Source organism: Silurus aristotelis (assembly GCF_946808225.1).
Source record: "Silurus aristotelis genome assembly, chromosome: 2".
NCBI lineage: Eukaryota > Metazoa > Chordata > Actinopteri > Siluriformes > Siluridae > Silurus > Silurus aristotelis.
In genome coordinates this window covers 19,534,415-19,551,498 of record NC_139575.1, presented here as the reverse complement: position 1 = coordinate 19,551,498, position 17,084 = coordinate 19,534,415, and the positions used below count along the sequence as shown (strand labels likewise).

Below are 17,084 nucleotides of genomic sequence, written 5' to 3'. Positions count from 1 at the left end.
TCTATTAGCAGTGAGTCTGTTTCTTTAACCAATCAGATTTCAAATTCGCCTTACAGGGCAGCTAGCTGGCCCAGAATAGCGTCAGCATTTTTCCATCCTCTGATTAGTTTGTTAGAAGAAAACAGTTATAGCAAAGGTCGACTGGCAAAACACGTGTGTAGCACTGCACACATTTATACATCTGAGTTAGACTTTTTTACGCCTGTGGAGGAAGAGAAATTAATTTGGTCTTGGACATACTTAAAAATACATTTTGAAGAAAAGCTTAACATCGTGAGAAGAGGTCGGACAACCCCGAAGATAGCTAGCTTGTCTCAGCCCGGGAAAGGGTTTGTTCACCACCTCCAGACCAGTGAATACGAGCGGTACCACTGGCTTACAGCAGGGGTGGCCAATCCGTGGCTCTCGAGCCGCATGCGGCTCTTTGCCTGGTTTCATGCGGCTCTTACGTTCATATGGAAGTTTGTGGGGGCGCACATGCGCATTTGACGAAAATACCGTATTGAACTCAAGCGAAGCGAACACGCACATTTAAAAAAAACACAAACACAAACTTCCATATGCAAATTGTTTACTTAAATTTTAAGTAAACAGTTTGTGTCAAGTTTGCTCTCAAAATGGCAGGAAAAAATGCACAGCAAAACGAAAATATGAAGATGAACACAGGACGTTTTTAACAGAGTGGGAGAGTTTATATTTTTTTTGTTGACCGTAATGGCAAGTCATTCTGCCCTATGTCAGGCGTCATTAGCGCATTTCAAATCTTCAGCGCCACTTCAGCTCACTCAATGCTAACATCAACCAGGAATTTCCAAAAGGGACTGAACTTCACAAGCACAAGTTGGTCACTTTGAAAAGTCAGGCAGAAAAGCAGATACAGTTTTCCCAAAAATGTTGCTTTAAATTTGGCTTGGAAAATTAAATTTGGCTTGGAACATTGCACGGGCTAAAAAGCCATATAATGAAGGGGAGTTCGTTAAATAATGAGTCAGTGACTTTGTTGAAAACGACTTGTCTTCTGAAAACGAAAAAACTAAAATGCATTGTATCAGACGTCCAACTGTCCCGCCACACTGTTGAACACAGAATATCGGACATGAACAAGGCTATTAAATCACAGTTGCACTCTGACCTGGAATGCCAGAAGTTCCACTAAGTAACATGCATAGTAAAAGAAAAATGCTATTGTAAATTATTATATTTTTGATTGTGGACTTGGTTGAACTGACAGTGTGTGTGTGTAAAAGGAAGGGATGGGTGATGTTCATGTGTGCCCATGTGTATGATTTGGCTCTTTGCGGTAACACAGTAAAAAATGTGGCTCTTGGTCTCTGACTGGTTGGCCACCCCTGGCTTACAGCCTCTGAGGATGCATGTCTGGTGAGTAGGTTGTATTTTATTTACATTTTTATGTTTTTGTCATGTTTTTATACAAATATTGATTCTGAAATGCACCAGATGATGTAGGTGCACAGTTGCGGTGGTAGTGTAGAGGTTTGGAGTTGGTCTTAACTCGGTTTCTTGCTTTTTAGGAAAATGGTATTCACCTTTCATATGTGAAATTCCTCTCTCTCTGTAATGCCACGTGTTGTTATATTGTGTTTTTGTATAGTATTAATGGTTTCTATAATTGCGACGTGATAGTGGTGGTATTAAGAGGTGGATTAAGTCGGGTAAGTCCTCACTGAAGGCCCAGGTACAAAATGTACGGCCCGCCACTGTTCTATTGTTATTATTGGCTATCGTTTAGTCTACGTGTTGCCTAGCAACATGCATTGCACGCTCGCTCTCCAGCTGTAACTTCTCTGGGAACTTTTTTTGACACATATTTTTTTATGAAAATAAACCATATATATTTTTATACATTCTCAGTTCCTGGAACCGAATTCTTATGGGAAAAAAAAACAATTAACAATAATGAAATAGAAATGCAAAATGTATCCTAAAATAACACATTGTGGTAACAGTTTTAGTGTAGTGGAATATGCTTGTAATCGTACAATTGTATTAACACAAACAAGCAGAGGGATACAAACGGTGAAATGTTCACTGCTGGAACCCTGCATGTCCAATCAATTTAGTGGACCAGACCTGACTGTTGTATAAACTGAAATAAACACATGTCCTAGGTCCATCGGATGTATATATATATATATATATATAAAACATCCTCATCACTCATTTACTGTGTGTGTGTAAAAGACCCATTTTCTGTGTTTTTTCAGTCAAATGACCCCACAAGATAAAAACTGTGAGACAGTTCTATTTAGTAGGGGCATTTGGTCCCTACCAGGGGATTTAAAAAGCATGTCTTAAGACACACACACACACACACACACACACACACACACACACACAAAAATGTGAATATTTGTATATTTCATTTGAATATTAATTTATTTACTTATTAATTGCATACCCATTTATATGAGTGGATTTTATAATATTTTCTCATTTCTTTTATTATTATTTTTAAATGCCAACCTGGATGGGAAAGTTCTGTCCTACTTTACAGTTCTGGATTTTGTTTCAACAGTTGTGAATCTCGCTTGTGTTTTCTTTTTTTCCTTTTTTTTGTTGTTATTTTGTCCCAGTGCCATTCAGGCCATTGTTTACCCTCTTTTGTAAGCAAAAAGTTTATTTAAACATTTTAAGCACAAACTAATGACTAATGAAATCGTTACTGGGCTTCACCGAGGTGCTCAGATAGAACAAGGGCAGAGGCTGTATGGATTGATTAAATGTGCTTTAATAAAAGATGGCATGGACGACATTACTTCCATACATTAATGCTCGTATGTAAGGCCTCTGCCTTTTAAAGGAGTGTTTCACTGCTTGTGACGTATGTATCCTTTAGCATCTTCTCTGTCCATCCTATGTAAACCTTCCAACACTCACATATACACACACACTAGTATTTTTTCTAAATAAGGCAGCCTTCCTTATCTGTGTTTCTGTCATTTCAGCCCCATTCCTGTGAGTATCCCATTCTGCAGAGTTCAGGCCAAGGGGCAGGCCGCAGCTGCACATTCTTTTCCCTTTTATGGCTAAATCCTTGCTTGGGCACTGCCTCTTGTGGAAAAACCAGGACCCCTGATAGGCCAGGGAAGAAATAGGAGGGGTGTATTACTAAGCTGCTGCTTTAAACAAACTTTTGTACAGAGTAACTGCCTCCATCCCATTCTCCCACAGACAAAGCTTAGTTTGCCGTTCACTTCATCACCTGAAGCCAAGGTGAGCAGGGAGTTTCTTTTTGTCTGTTTGTTTTTTTGCTATTCTGTTCATTCCAGAATATAGAAAAGACTGTATACAATAGTGTTGAGCTTTGACATGGCAACTGTTCTCTAGGATCGGTTGCGATTGGCTGTAGTGTATAGATGGAGATGTTGGTGTATTATCATCTGTTTTTTGCGTAAAGAAAGCTGCTCATCACAGTTCTGAGCTGAAATGTTATGTCTTTCGACTGTGAAAGGCTGAGGTTTTTGCCTCGTAACTAATACTCTGTTTGGTAAACGTGTGTCCCAGCCTACTGAGTGTATGAGTGTAAGGATGTCAGGAACAGTAATAGACTGGTAGTAATAACGTTAAGAGGTAGCGAGGTCATTAAACAGTCATCAGTAATGAAATCTGCAATGCTTAAGGACGCAGCTGTTCCCAAAAACTTTTAACTGGACTGATGAATTCCTCACTGTCTGTCTCCAACTGTGAAGCTGTTTGTTTTAGTGCCAGTGTGAGGGAATTTGGCCGTAACCTGTGGGCAGTGTATAGCCTGAAGTATGTTGGCCCTAATCTTGCTTCTATCATCCGGGGTCAGAGGTTAAGACAAAAGTGCTCTTGTGGGTTGTAAGACTAAACGAAGAAGCCTGGGATTAAAAAACAAGAGAGCAAACGAGCAAATTCCCACAACAAAATAATATTAAGTACTAAGAGAATAAAAGAAAATATATGGAGGTTATATTGACAAAAAAAAATCATTACCTAGGAAAATATTATAGTCATAAAATTGTTGAATTTAATCTATTTACACAATATATATATAAACTTTTCTGCCCCTTTTAGTAATTCACTAGATGCTTTAATATGAAAGAGTTGGATGCATTTTTATCAGTTGTGTAAAAGTGTTTCCTGTGAGATCTCCTAAACACACACACACACACACACAAACTGGCAAACACAACAAGCTGGGTTATGTCATGATATAAAAAATAGGCTACACATTATGATAGGAAAATCCAGCGACATGGAGAGCATGTCTATTTTTAAGAGCGTAGAAACATGGGATTTAAAAAGCCGTTGTTGCAAAGCAGCTGTTTGCAGCTGCCACCTCAATAATGCTTTAAAAATAAATAAAGACAGGAAATTCTGCGCATCACAAAAGGCTCATGTCCACTTGGCACTTGATTTTCTTATTTTATTCAGCAGCTGATAGACAGTGAGGCTTTGTCTATAGAAGTGTGTTTGTGAATGTTTGATAAGGAAATAGCATGCTCAATTCCTAGTGTGGACCACATCAAAACCCTGCCTGGTTAAAATCCTTCACAGATATTATTGCACTAATAAAATATACATAGGCACCTAAGAAATGGCTGATCTTATTTATTATATGCTCATCATCATAAAAAGAAATGACAGCATCCCCAGTGTGCCAGTCACCGTATTAACCTGTGTGGAGCTCATGGTCTTCATTTACATTATGAATCATTGCTTGCTCACCCCTGCCTCCAAGAACTGTATGACATACTGGCACTATACCCGAATTAAAACAAGGACGCCGGTGCGTGTAATAGGGCGGAATCTTGGTTGTTGGAATGCTAACAACACAACGAAGCACCTGGTTACAGTTTAGAGCACAACACAGCAACCCGTAAAAGCCAGTGCTGCTCTATGCATATTGTAGCACTATTGATTCGGCGAGAAGTTATTTTTGTCGCATGGAGCTGAAACATGATCCCTGAACTGAAAATTCACACAGGAAATGAGGTCTCTGAGGGAAGAGGGAAGAAAAGTTCAGAAGATGCAAAGGAGCATTGTAGTTTTAAGTGAGTTAAAGTGTGAGTGGTAATGCACAGTTAGAGGAATAAAGATATAAAATGATTAAAATAAGTTAGTTAGAATTTTTTTTCTATTGCCTAAGTGCTAACACACAACCCAAATAAAGTAGGAAAATCGTTTATGTAAGACAAGAACAGGCAGGCAAACCAAGCCAACTATAATTTTCTTTTTAATATCACAGATAGTTAATATACAGAGGAAAGCCAAGCTTTAAACAAGGGTGTGTCTTTATTGAGGAAAAAACCTCAAAATAGCTCAAGTGAGAGCAAGTATATAGTTAGTGGATTACCTGCATGCATACACACACACACACACACACACACACACACACACACACACACACACACACTTACATGCACAACTGCGTCGAAATGTGGGCAAGAACTGTGGCTGCACATCAGCTTTCTGAAGCTTTTTTTTTATGCCACGGCTACATGAGTTGGCAATCAGAAACCTCAGGGTGACAGGATGACACCACCCTCATGTTTCCTTTCTCATGATATTTTTTTCATGCAACAATGTGAAAAATTCTTGGAATCGATTTACCTGGAATGATTTAGATTCATCTTACATATGATATGACGTACAGTACATACATGTCGAGGTAAAATTTCTTCAAACGTGCACAGTATATATTACAATACAAAAGAGGGCTTATTTTCTAATGCACCAATTTCATTGAGGGTAATGTAAGAAACCTTGGATAACAAACTAGAGATGTTTCATATATAAAAAAAAAAGGATTATTTTTAAAGAAATGTGAACGGACAGCAAAAATGTACTGTATATTTACAAAGAAGTAGAAGTTCCAGTGTTTGATGTTACATCGACAGTTACAGATTTAGCTCATCCCCAGGTTGTCAGCCGGCATCATGTCTAGCAAACGAGCCAAGGGGAAGTCCACAAAGAAGAGGCCACAGAGGGCCACGTCCAATGTGTTTGCTATGTTCGACCAGTCCCAGATCCAGGAGTTTAAGGAGGCCTTCAATATGATTGACCAGAACAGGGACGGTTTCATTGACAAGGAGGACCTACATGACATGCTAGCGTCCTTGGGTATGTCAGTAAATGAAAGAAAGACATTATAAGTATAATGAGTGTGTGTCTGTATATTTTATCAGCATGTGGAGTTTCCTAACTAAAGCAATTACATGTTTTACTTTCTCTTTGGGATTGAAACATTTGTCAGGATTATGCTCAACAAATAAGCCATTTCACAAAGCCTGCTGTGTTTGTGTGTGTGTGTGTGCAGGTAAGAACCCATCTGATGACTACCTGGAGGCCATGATGAGCGAAGCTCCTGGTCCTATCAATTTTACCATGTTCCTCACCATGTTTGGAGAGCGTTTGAATGGAACAGACCCCGAGGATGTGATCAGGAATGCCTTTGCCTGCTTTGATGAGGAGGGATCCGGTGAGGCAAAAAAATCCTTTTAGAACCATTATACTTAGGAATGGTAGGGAGTGTAATTCCAGAATGTTATTGGGGTTTGTTTTGGAATTCAGTAAATCTGAAAACGGCAAATTATATACCTTTTTAAATTTTAAGCCATTATAAAATCAGCTGTATGGTGATTAAAAAATTCCTAAAAGATAATTACCTGGAATGATTTGGATTCGGATTTTAAGAACTTGTCTTGATTACTTATATTATTCTAATTCAAATACTCATTCTTTTCATTAGATGTACACAATAAAGACTTAAAATTCTATTCATTGTAATTTATTAGGCCAAATACATTGATAGATTTCACATCTGATCTTGAGCATGAATTTCACTACACCTATGCTGAAGTGTTCTCCTGCTGCCACAATAATGCCTTCATGTCCCTTGGGCAGGTGTGATTCATGAAGATCATCTGAGAGAGCTGTTGACCACTATGGGGGATCGCTTCACTGACGAGGAAGTGGACGAGCTATTCCGAGAGGCTCCCATTGACAAAAAAGGAAACTTCAACTATGCTGAATTCACTCGCATCCTCAAACACGGGGCTAAGGACAAGGATGACATGTAAAGCCTTAGAGACTCTCAGCCTGGCAGCAGAGTGCATTTTACTTCCAAAAATAACACGTGCATAAAGGGAGAACAAAAGGCAAACAGATGATGCAGTTTCATAAAATCAGATAAATAAAAAATACAACTGCATTACAGTATAACCACACAAACGAGTCATTTTAATTATAGGATACTTGCACTTGTGTAGATTCAATTGTGATAAATGTATAACTCTGGGGTTATTTTTTTTTTTCTCCACATGCCCATGTACCTTAAAGAATCATATAGCGCACAGAACTGCTTCCTTGTTTTTTTTTTTCTTTCTGTAGCTGATGAAGTTTCACCTGGTTACTGTGAATTTCATTTACCATAAAGTCATAGAATAAAACATCTCAGTAAAAAGATCAGAAGGAATCCATTAAACTGAAACACTGTCATGTTTTGAAGAAATTGGGGCATTAGCTTTTTCTTTAAGGGAGAACCGAAGCGCTTTCTTTGGTGAAAAAAAAAAAAAAACAACGCAAAAAGACTCCGTTTCTTCAATTTATGCAGCTAACAGACTTCCTAAACACCTATCTGGGGTTTATTGAGCACTTTTTTTTTTTATTTTTTTTTTTTACACAAAACAATGAAATAAATGTTTAAACTTTGCCTCTGATGACACAAATGAGACCATTATGTATCATTGTTGGAAGGAGTCTCCAGTGACTGTGCTTCACGTTAGAGGGAATGCAGCTCCTTCAAGCTTTTCTACAAGAAAGATTTTATTTTATAATCAATTTCATGAAAGGTACAAGGAGTTACAAGAATTTAAAAAGGAGTGCTTAGACCCCTAACTAAAGACATGAAATGTCACTGTATTATTAATACATGATTATTGTTGTTGAATTTGTAGTTAAAAGAGGTTAATCTATTTTTATTGCTTTCCTACAACAGCACAGTGGGTCATTTTCATATATATATATATATATATATATAATTTTTTTTTTTTTTTTTTTTTTTTTACATGGTAGCCTTTCATTTGGGACCAGTAAACAGCCTTTAAAATTAACCTTTTTTGGGAAAAAGTTATTGTGCCTACTGTATTCAATAAAATCTAATTCCTTTTACAAAGCATTTGGCACCATTCGTGTTTCATTATAGAGCAGTCAGTGATCATAAGCACAGTAATAAGCAAAGCCCATGGTGTATAACACACATACATTCATCATATATGAAAAATTGAACTTTATTTCTCTGCAATGTACAAAAAGAGGAAGGACACATCACAAGTTTAAGGCAGATATTGCACAGACTAGTCCAAAGATCTCTAGAAAAGCTGGGAAGATTCTCTTGTTCTGGGTAAGGCACAAATGCCAAATTTCACTGTCCATACTTTTTCTTTTTAACTTGATACACTGATAGGAAATGTAGAAAACAAATACTATTTCATATCCATCTTAAAGTATTTGGTCATATATATATATATGAGAGAGAGAGAGAGAGAGAGAGAGAGAGAGAGAGAGAGAGAGAGAGAGAGAGAGAGAGAGAGAGAGAGAGAGAGAGAGAGAGCGCTACACTTTTAATATACATAAAAACAAAAAATCCAAGACCCGATAGACATGCGCTTTATATCTACAAGACCCCTTCTCAACTAAATAGACATGGTATCTAGAATATCAACAATCAGTCTACAGAAGTGAAAAAATAGAGCATCTCTGAAAAATATACGTATACATCCAGTACCCATTGATGTTCCAGGAACCCAGAAACTAACGGAAAGCTCACAGTGGTTTGTTTCATGTAGTGGTACACCAGTTTTTACAGTTAGATCTTATTATGCCAATTTGTCATGTACAGAAAGCCTAACCTGGGCTATGTACAAACATCTCAAACACTGGTCTAAAGCACATTACTGTTCTCTAACACTCTCGGTTTTCTCCCCAGCGGCTAAAATCTATGCTAAAAAAGAGGAACGACTGACTTAACCTGAGACCGAACGCAATGCAGATAATAATAGAAGAAATAAAAATACATCGAAATTGTAACAATACTACAGGAAAAACACGGCCTGACCTCCGAAACAAGTCCCGGAGACCGGATTGGAGGCCACTTTCCTCAAACAGAACCGTGACCAGAAAACAACAAGGCCAAGACACGTTCATTCATCACGCTTGTGGAAATGTCAGCAATTTCACAAATACATAAGTTAGCGGACATAAAACAGCTGATGGCGGAGGGAGGGCACGGGTGGGGGGGGGGGGGGGGGAGCAAGACAAATGGCTCCACTGGAGGTAAAGTAGGATCATGTGCATTGAATACAGTGACTACAACTCATCCAGGCACAAAGCTACACCGTTTAAAACATGGGGAAAAAAACTAACAAAAAAACAAACAAACAAAAAAAGAGAAATGGTAAATGACCGTTTTGTGGAACAAGGGCATGGAAAGAAACTTGGACCCGAACATATAATGATGCGACATTGAATACAATAAAATAAAAATAAAACAAAAAAAAAACCTAACATGATGAAAATGACCCCTCCAAAAGAAAAATGCTCCAAAGCTTAAACTATAAGAAAAGCCAGCACCCCAATACAGCGATCTTTCACATTCATGGTCACACGGTCCTGCTTTGTAACTGATACCATGTCAACAAAGCTATTATACTTGACATCGTCGCCGTCGCCATCGCGAACGCAGCTGTGCACCCTTTTCATACTAGTGTTGTGAAAGGTGCTTGCAAAAAAAAGAAAAGGAAAAAAGAAATGACTTCCGCCGGCTCATGAAACAAAATGTCCATCTAAACAACACGCTAATAGCAAGAGCTGATAAGGATATGAAAAACTCCTGGTGAATCTAAAACATAAAACTGATAGTGTCTGCTCTCCGCTTTCACCACACTGATCCATGTAATATATACCTTAATCCTGCCCGTTCTCGCACCATCTGCCGGGCTCCGACACACACCCATGCACGCGCACACACAAATGAGTTCATGACATCTCATGGAAATACTTGACACTTTGAGCCCATCAAGCACAGTAAATGCTCCGAGTTAAAGCTCGTCTGGGTTGGGAAAGGAGTGTCTCTCAGGAAATCAATGGCGGCTCTGCTGCTGTCTCACGCTAGGTCACTGCAGAGGAACGCTCAGACTGAGCTATGCGCTCTGCAGTGCAATCAATTTCCCCAGCCGTCCGTCTCCTCTCCCTCGTCCTTAGACCTTAACACACTGACACTGTGCTTGAGAAGGCAAAAAATTAAAAAAAATTATAATAACTTGAGCAATTTAATATGGAGAAGAAAAAAAAAAGGCTTCTGTTAAAGTTTTGAAGTACTGGCAACATAGAGACTTAGAAATAAAGTGCAGAATGTATGAGTGACCACACAAACACAGAAAAGAAAGATGATATTTGGAAGTCGTGGTCCCATTTGCAGTGGTTTCAAGCCACTGGAATGAGGTATCAAACAAACAAACAAGGCTGCAGCATGCCAGGGGTTTCCGAGCTAAACTGTAGCTCCGAGACTCAGCAGGATTAAGTCCAAGTCCCTGTTTGTACACCGACATCGAACCCGCCAGCGATTCATCCAACGTAGCATGCTGATTCACAACGAGCATTCAAGAATCATATACAAAAAACGAGTTAGCCATGCTACATAATAGTCTACTTATCTAGGCCTAGGCTTGGACCTTGGAGGAGTATATAGGCATATAATATATCTAACAGATCTTATGCTACAACATATCACAATACACGCTTCGGTGAGTACTGTGGGGGTGCTGTTTCACTAGTGTACTGTGTCTCGGACTTCAGAAAAATCCAAATCATGTATAGTGTAAACATCAAGTATTGTGATATGATGTCTCTGCCACATCGCCTACTACTTTAACCAATATCAAAGGGGGGAAAAAAAAAAAAAAAAAAAGAGCAAGGCCACTTGTGTAACTTCTAAGGGCAGTCCTAAAAAGCAAATAAACCATAAATGTCTCGCCTATCAGTTAGATACAGAACACTGAAAAATAGCACAGTTCTGCCGAGGTTTGTGTGGCAAGTTCGCTGTTTGCGGAGTATCTGAAAAAAGAAGAAAAAAAACCCCAAAAACTAAAATGCCCTGTTTAGGATTTGAAACCCACAAGATTTAGTTCCTGTTCGAGCCCCGCCGTATTGTGTTCCTCAATCGCTGTTGTGCTGAAATGTTAAGAAGGACCGTAAATAAATCTCATGTAGTGAAATCTGTCTTTTAAAAGTTTCAAAAGGCTTGCCTTTAAAACACATCCTTTGTGTCAATAAAAGGTAAACTTAGTGTATGACCTACAACCGGAATATTTGAACCATCAGGTGAAAATGTTTCCATTTCTAGCTGGTCGTCTGGCAACCGTCAGATCACATCCATGACAACCGAAGATCGTCAAGGTGACGGTGGCATCGCAGCCGGATGACTATTCACCCGTCTGTAAACAAGAGTCACGGACAACCCAGCCGAATAAGAAGCCAGAGCGTAGGAGTGTTGCATTCACTTCTTTTGTTATGTGGAATGTCCTTTTCTCGGTCGTTTTTCTGTCCTTCATAAATGCAAACACGTCATTTTTGATATTCTCAGTTGACTGCTTCTCTGACGGCATGGAGTGTGTGCTGCGAGCTCCAGGTGTGTGTGACGCTGGTTGGGGGTGGGCTAGCTGGTCTGACCACACTCCAAACTCCATTTGGCTGGAAATTCACTGCTCCAGCAACTCTGTGTGGAACCACGGGCAAGCTGACGGCCGCTTCGCCGGCAGGAATAGTGGAAGCGGAGGCGTTTAACACAGGCACAGAGACTGGGAGCACCGACTTCCCCTGCAGCCTTGGAGAAGAGTCAGATTTGTTGCTGGAGTTCAGGCTCTCATGGCTCTTTCCCTGCTCTGCGTTTCTACTTGGAGCTTTTGTTACTGAAGCAGAAGTAAGAACAGTACAGGGCACTCGAGCTGAAGGCTTTTCCTTTTGTCTCTGGTTCTCCTGCTCTGCTGCTCTCTGTAGAGCTGCGTCTACGAGTAGCTTGAGGTCGCTGAAGTCATGTGGGCAGAGCTCTGGGGGTGTAGGCGGCGGGGTGTTGAACAGCACCACAGTAGGACTCATCGTTCCCAGGCTCAGGCTGCTTGAAGAAGAGGAGCCTGGAATGGTAGTTAGACCAGGAGGTCCATTCGCGCACTCTTTCTTGATCAGGCCACGAGTGTCCAGCTGCATGAGGGTCTGGACACCAGAGTCTCTGCCTGTTAACCCTGATCCCGCTAAGCAGCCAGCCCCAGTCAAAATTGCGGTCGCTGTATTACCTAGCATGCTCAGGTCCAGTGTGGGGGCAGGGCGGATGACAGAGGGGCGAGATGCTGGAACCTGTGGGGGGGTAGAGTGGTCTGGGGAGGCGGAACCAACAGACCGGCTGTCTGATTTGCTGGCGCGGCGAGAGATTGTGAACTGAGTCGGGTCCTTTCCGTCCTTCCTAAGCAGGTCGGGGAGCAGCCGTCGCCTTGCATTGATAAACCAGTTACAGATCTGAAAAAGATAGCAATAAAAAGAAAAGTAAAATTTTTGTAAAAAAAAAAAAATATATATATATATATATATATATTTTTTTTTTTTTTGAATTTCACACAGAAAAACATGAATGATTGGGCTCTCTAACTTGGCAGGCAAAACAACTGACACGTTCTTCTATTAGTACGTCAAATGCAGATTTGTTTTTCTCCTGGGGCATTACAAAAACACAATATACAATTAAAAATATTTTTTACACATCATCCCATTGCAAGCTTGGATGAGCCGAAGTATTTACCAAAAATAAAGCAGGAGCAATTACATACAATTTTACTATGAGATTAATGATTAACTGATGATGAAACAATTAAATAAGAATTGCTTGTTCCTTCCTTCCTTGGTGACATTATTTGCTTCCCCACCAGCTCATAAACAACTTTGGAAGAAATCTTCTCAGTAGGAAGCCTATGGCATGTGTGTGCGCCCTCTAGAGTCCAGAGTGCAAACTGCAGGTTTTCAAACAGCTGGCTGTAATGGAGTTTGGAGGGAAAAATGCAAAGCCACAATACAAAGGACTCAGTGCCTGCATTCCTGCACACTGACAAAACCGCCACTCCTGACTCACAATCAAAGACAGAACATGGCTGAGATCACACACCATGCTCATAATGGCCTGTTCCTGCAAATAGAGCTAGGTGTGTAATATTTGACAAATAAAATAGTTATCTGTTTATAACAATAAAATGCACTACGATTAATAGGAAATTAAGATGAACTGCCGACAATATAACGAATATAAAAAGGACCGATATAAAATCCTTGAGAAATATATTACAAAGCTCACCTGTGAGATGGAGAGATTAGTCTGTCCTGACAGACTGAGTTTCTCTTGCTCAGAGGGATAGGCATTAAAACGATGCTCATATAACCAGCTCCTCAGAATCTGAACAGACTCTTTAGGCAGGTTCCCCCGGCGGCGACGCTTAGCGGAAGCTCCGCGAGCACCGGTGGAAAGATTGAGTGGGTAAGCTTCATCGTCACAGGGATCACTGTCTGACATGGCAGAAAACTCAGTCTCTCCACTGTGCTCCTCTTCAAACACTGCAGAAATCAAGGCAACAATAGGCATTACTTGTCTAAATGAAATAAAGTGTCATAAAAAGATGTGCTGACTATGAGTGGGGGGTCTGCATTTTATTTATTTATTTTTTAAAGTAGCACATTTACACCATACACTTTACATAAGAATCATGTTAAAACGAGACAAAACAGTGAATCAAATTCACATCTACATACAAAGGCCTGACCTCCCTTGGAGAAGATCTGCTTTACATTTCAATAGTTGGATGGTTGGTGGTGATTCAGTTAAAGGAAAAACATGGTAATATGCAGAGCTAAAACACACTTTACTGGCAAAGGAATGCTCATACTTCAGAAACGCTCATAAGTATCATGACATGGAATGTCTAACTGTGAGAGACCAAAACCTACAGTCGTCTGCAACAGGACTGCTTAAAAAAAAAGCTACTCAGGGCTATTTAAAGAATAGGGATGATTCAGTAGCATTTGGGGTCGAGTAGCTATTATATTAAAGACAGCACCAAATTTTACCCTTATACATTGTGGTTAGAGACTATAGACGGTGTACACGATGACTACACACAGACCTAACGTGCAGTGAGTCAACAGGGGAGAAACAATGGCAGAAAGCTAAACTGTTGAAGTGTAACATGAATTGGGTGAGCAACTCATGGTTGCACGTCATCTTGTTGAAAACCTGCCAGTGGCGTGTTTAAGGGAACGGATTTCCACACGCACTAGCTTAGGACAGTATTAAAATTTTTTGTTTCCTTTCAAGTGTGGGAGCGTGCGTTCTGCTCCTGACACACTACTATAGTTAAACAACACAGTTGTCTTGTTCAAGACTGGGCCATTGTCATACAAATGTGCAGTAATTCGGTCATTCAAAATGCAGATGAGCTGTCATTCACAAACAGCTGCTAGGAAAATGCAGCTACCGAACTCTGCCAATCAATAAAGAATCTCCATGTGGTTCTTTGCAAAAAAGAAATAAAATAAAAATCACACAAACCATCGTGATCTCTATTCAAAACAAATCCTTTGTATTTCCTGTTTAATCGGAATCATGTAACCCTACCCTAAACGCATGTTGCCAGAACTGCTCTTGGTTAAATAACGCTGTGTTTTGTAAACATGTGTTTAGACACAGAGACCTTTTTCATGCTACTTTCTTTAATCGTATTCCAAAGACAAGAAATGGGAACGTGCCCAAATTCAGTAATCAGAAGTGTCGTTATAGATTATGAGACTTCCTTTGTGTGGCTAGGTTTTCCAAAACGATTTAAGCTTTAAATCCTAAGGGTTTTTTTTTTTTTTTTTTACGGAAAAACTTCCCGATGTTTGGTACGGAATTGTACGAGATAAGGAGTTCTTACAAAAGACCGGAGCAGGCATCCTGAGGGCTGAGATAATGATTAGCTAAGTCAAGGCAAGTTCTCTTCAGATGAGCAGTAGGAGTGAATCCATCCACTCTTTAATTTCCTCCCTTTCATCCCCCTACGCTTCCTCTCTGCTCCATTCACCACACAAGCTACAAAACACGCTCAATCCTTCCACACTTTCCCAAAACGTCAAGGCGAACCTCAGAGCTTAAAACTCTAGTGTAGTCAAAATAACACAACTCATGCACACCACTACTTTCTTTAAAAAAAACTCTTATAGGTTACAAATTCAATGAAGTCAACCTGGACTGGAAACAAAAAAAATATAAAAAACATTCCCAGCTGCTTGTTCTCAGCTGCTTGGAGGAAAAAAGTCGTCCTTTAGTAGTGTTCAGTTACTTGTTGACATGTTGGTGAGAAAAATGTCTGAAACGCTCTCCAGTCTGACTTAAACTATATCCAGTTGGAAATGCTTCAGATAGAAATCCTATAGAAAAGAATAGCAGTGAACAGACTAAGTGTATATATTTTTGGAGGGGATTTCTGTTTTATTACAAAAACTCTGAACATTAGCAGTGGGGGAAAAAATCATGAGTGGGAGAACAATGGAGCAGAAAAGCGCTGGTGTGCCTCCTGTGTGTTTCTCACTGAAACCCGAAGCCCGCAGGAGCAGACAGAAATGTGGCAGTTCCTGCGTTCCTCCCCAACAAAGGAGAGAGTGTGTGTGTGTGTGTGTGTGTGTGTGTGGTATCCATCTCGAGGCTTTTAGTGCTCCTTTAACCCTCCCAAAAGCTGCCAACCCCCCTCTCCCACCAGCTCCACTCACGTACGTCCCCGTTAGACAGGCGTCAGTCTCACTTTATTATCCGACAAACCGGGAGACTGTAAATAAACCCCAAAAAACTGCCGCCTGCAACAGACGGTAAATACCCAAAACTTGGCCTTGCAGACGTGCACACACGCACACGGTGCTCCTATTTTTTTTACAGCTGAACGCCGACAACACGTAATAAACGTAAGCGGATGAGACGAACCGACGGCACGGATCTGTCAAAGCGCCGTACACAACAATAGAAGCAGTGCTACAACTCGAATAAAATCAACATGTCTGAGACAATGGTGATCTACTATCCTCTCGGATAGCTCTTTTTTCACCTCCACACACAGAGTGAAACACGCGGGCCGCTTCACACACACACACCAAACTTTTCCAAGCGTGCAACAAATGCTGGCGGTCTGTCCCTCTTTTACAGCCTGCGTCCATCCCCCCCAAAACCTGGAAATCCCCTCTGAGTCAAACGTGTGCTAACCAAAGAATTCAAATTTAACTACCTACAGTATTGAAGAAAAAAAAAATACTTTTCACAACACAATACTTCAGAGAAAAAAAAAATAGTTTATTTTGTACACCGTTAAAAGCCAAAAAAAAAAAACAGGTCTTTCCCAAGGAAAAAAAAAAAAAAAAGGAGTTCAGACTTCACACAGGCGCAACCTCGAACACGTCCAACTGTTATTGAGGACAGGAGCAGATGGACACCATGCTCAGCTCTGAGCGGTTAGCTTTAGCCTGCTAGCCACATTCAAACAAACACACAGACGACGCTTTGACTCCTAACGTTAAAAACACACACACACAAAGCTACGGTTCCTCTTTACATTCGCTCCGACTCCGACGTGTGGGAAAACACGCGTGAAATTCACTTTACCTCTTTTGACAGATTTCATCCTTTTGTTCGAGGTTTCGGGATATCAAAGAAGAAGAAGAAGAAGAAGAAGAAAAAAAAAATCCCCAGCTCTCGAAGTTCCTCGGAGAAGAAAAGCGTGCTTCCCACAAAGCGGGGACACAACGGGAGCTTCTTCTGGCCGAAGCGAAGGGTTTTTTTCTGCTTTTCTTCTCAGCCCGCGATCGTGTTTTTTTTTTCTTTTTCCCCCAGGAAAATAAAAAGAAGAAATGTTCCTGTCTCTCACAGACTCCGCTTCATTTCTCGCACATGTTAATGAAAGCAAGGGGGGAAAATGGTGTTGACAAACGCGTCCCGATTTACCTGCAATGCCGTTTTCCGCCAGCGCTGTGTCAGTGACAGA

General features: G+C 40.3%; 2 protein-coding genes across 2 annotated transcripts; one reads left to right on the top strand and one right to left on the bottom strand.

Annotated features, from left to right (window-relative positions):
- The first annotated feature begins 3,115 nt into the window (after positions 1-3,115).
- On the top strand, positions 3,116-8,164 carry myl9b (myosin, light chain 9b, regulatory). Its single transcript, XM_083560210.1, has 4 exons — positions 3,116-3,234; positions 5,909-6,108; positions 6,305-6,466; positions 6,892-8,164. The coding sequence occupies exons 2-4, from the start codon at positions 5,925-5,927 to the stop codon at positions 7,065-7,067; spliced, it is 522 nt and encodes a 173-aa protein (XP_083416336.1). The 5' UTR covers positions 3,116-3,234; positions 5,909-5,924; the 3' UTR covers positions 7,068-8,164.
- A 94-nt stretch (positions 8,165-8,258) lies between these two features.
- On the bottom strand, positions 8,259-17,078 carry tgif2 (TGFB-induced factor homeobox 2). Its single transcript, XM_083560189.1, has 3 exons — positions 16,706-17,078; positions 13,382-13,638; positions 8,259-12,555 (listed from the first exon to the last, which is right to left on the bottom strand). Exons 1-3 carry the CDS (start codon positions 16,722-16,724, stop codon positions 11,626-11,628), a joined length of 1,206 nt encoding a protein of 401 aa, XP_083416315.1. The 5' UTR covers positions 16,725-17,078; the 3' UTR covers positions 8,259-11,625.
- Positions 17,079-17,084: the final 6 nt, after the last annotated feature.

What these genes read in the sequence shown, in the direction of transcription:
- myl9b (XM_083560210.1), top strand. Translation starts at nt 5,925, where the DNA reads ATGTCTAGCAAACGAGCCAAGGGGAAGTCCACAAAGAAGAGGCCACAG. An exon ending in TGACATGCTAGCGTCCTTGG is followed by an intron (nt 6,109 to 6,304) that starts GTATGTCAGTAA and finishes GTGTGTGTGCAG; the next exon opens with GTAAGAACCCATCTGATGAC. An exon ending in CTTTGATGAGGAGGGATCCG is followed by an intron (nt 6,467 to 6,891) that starts GTGAGGCAAAAA and finishes TCCCTTGGGCAG; the next exon opens with GTGTGATTCATGAAGATCAT.
- tgif2 (XM_083560189.1), bottom strand. An exon ending in CTAATCTCTCCATCTCACAG is followed by an intron (nt 12,556 to 13,381) that starts GTGAGCTTTGTA and finishes TATCTTTTTCAG; the next exon opens with ATCTGTAACTGGTTTATCAA.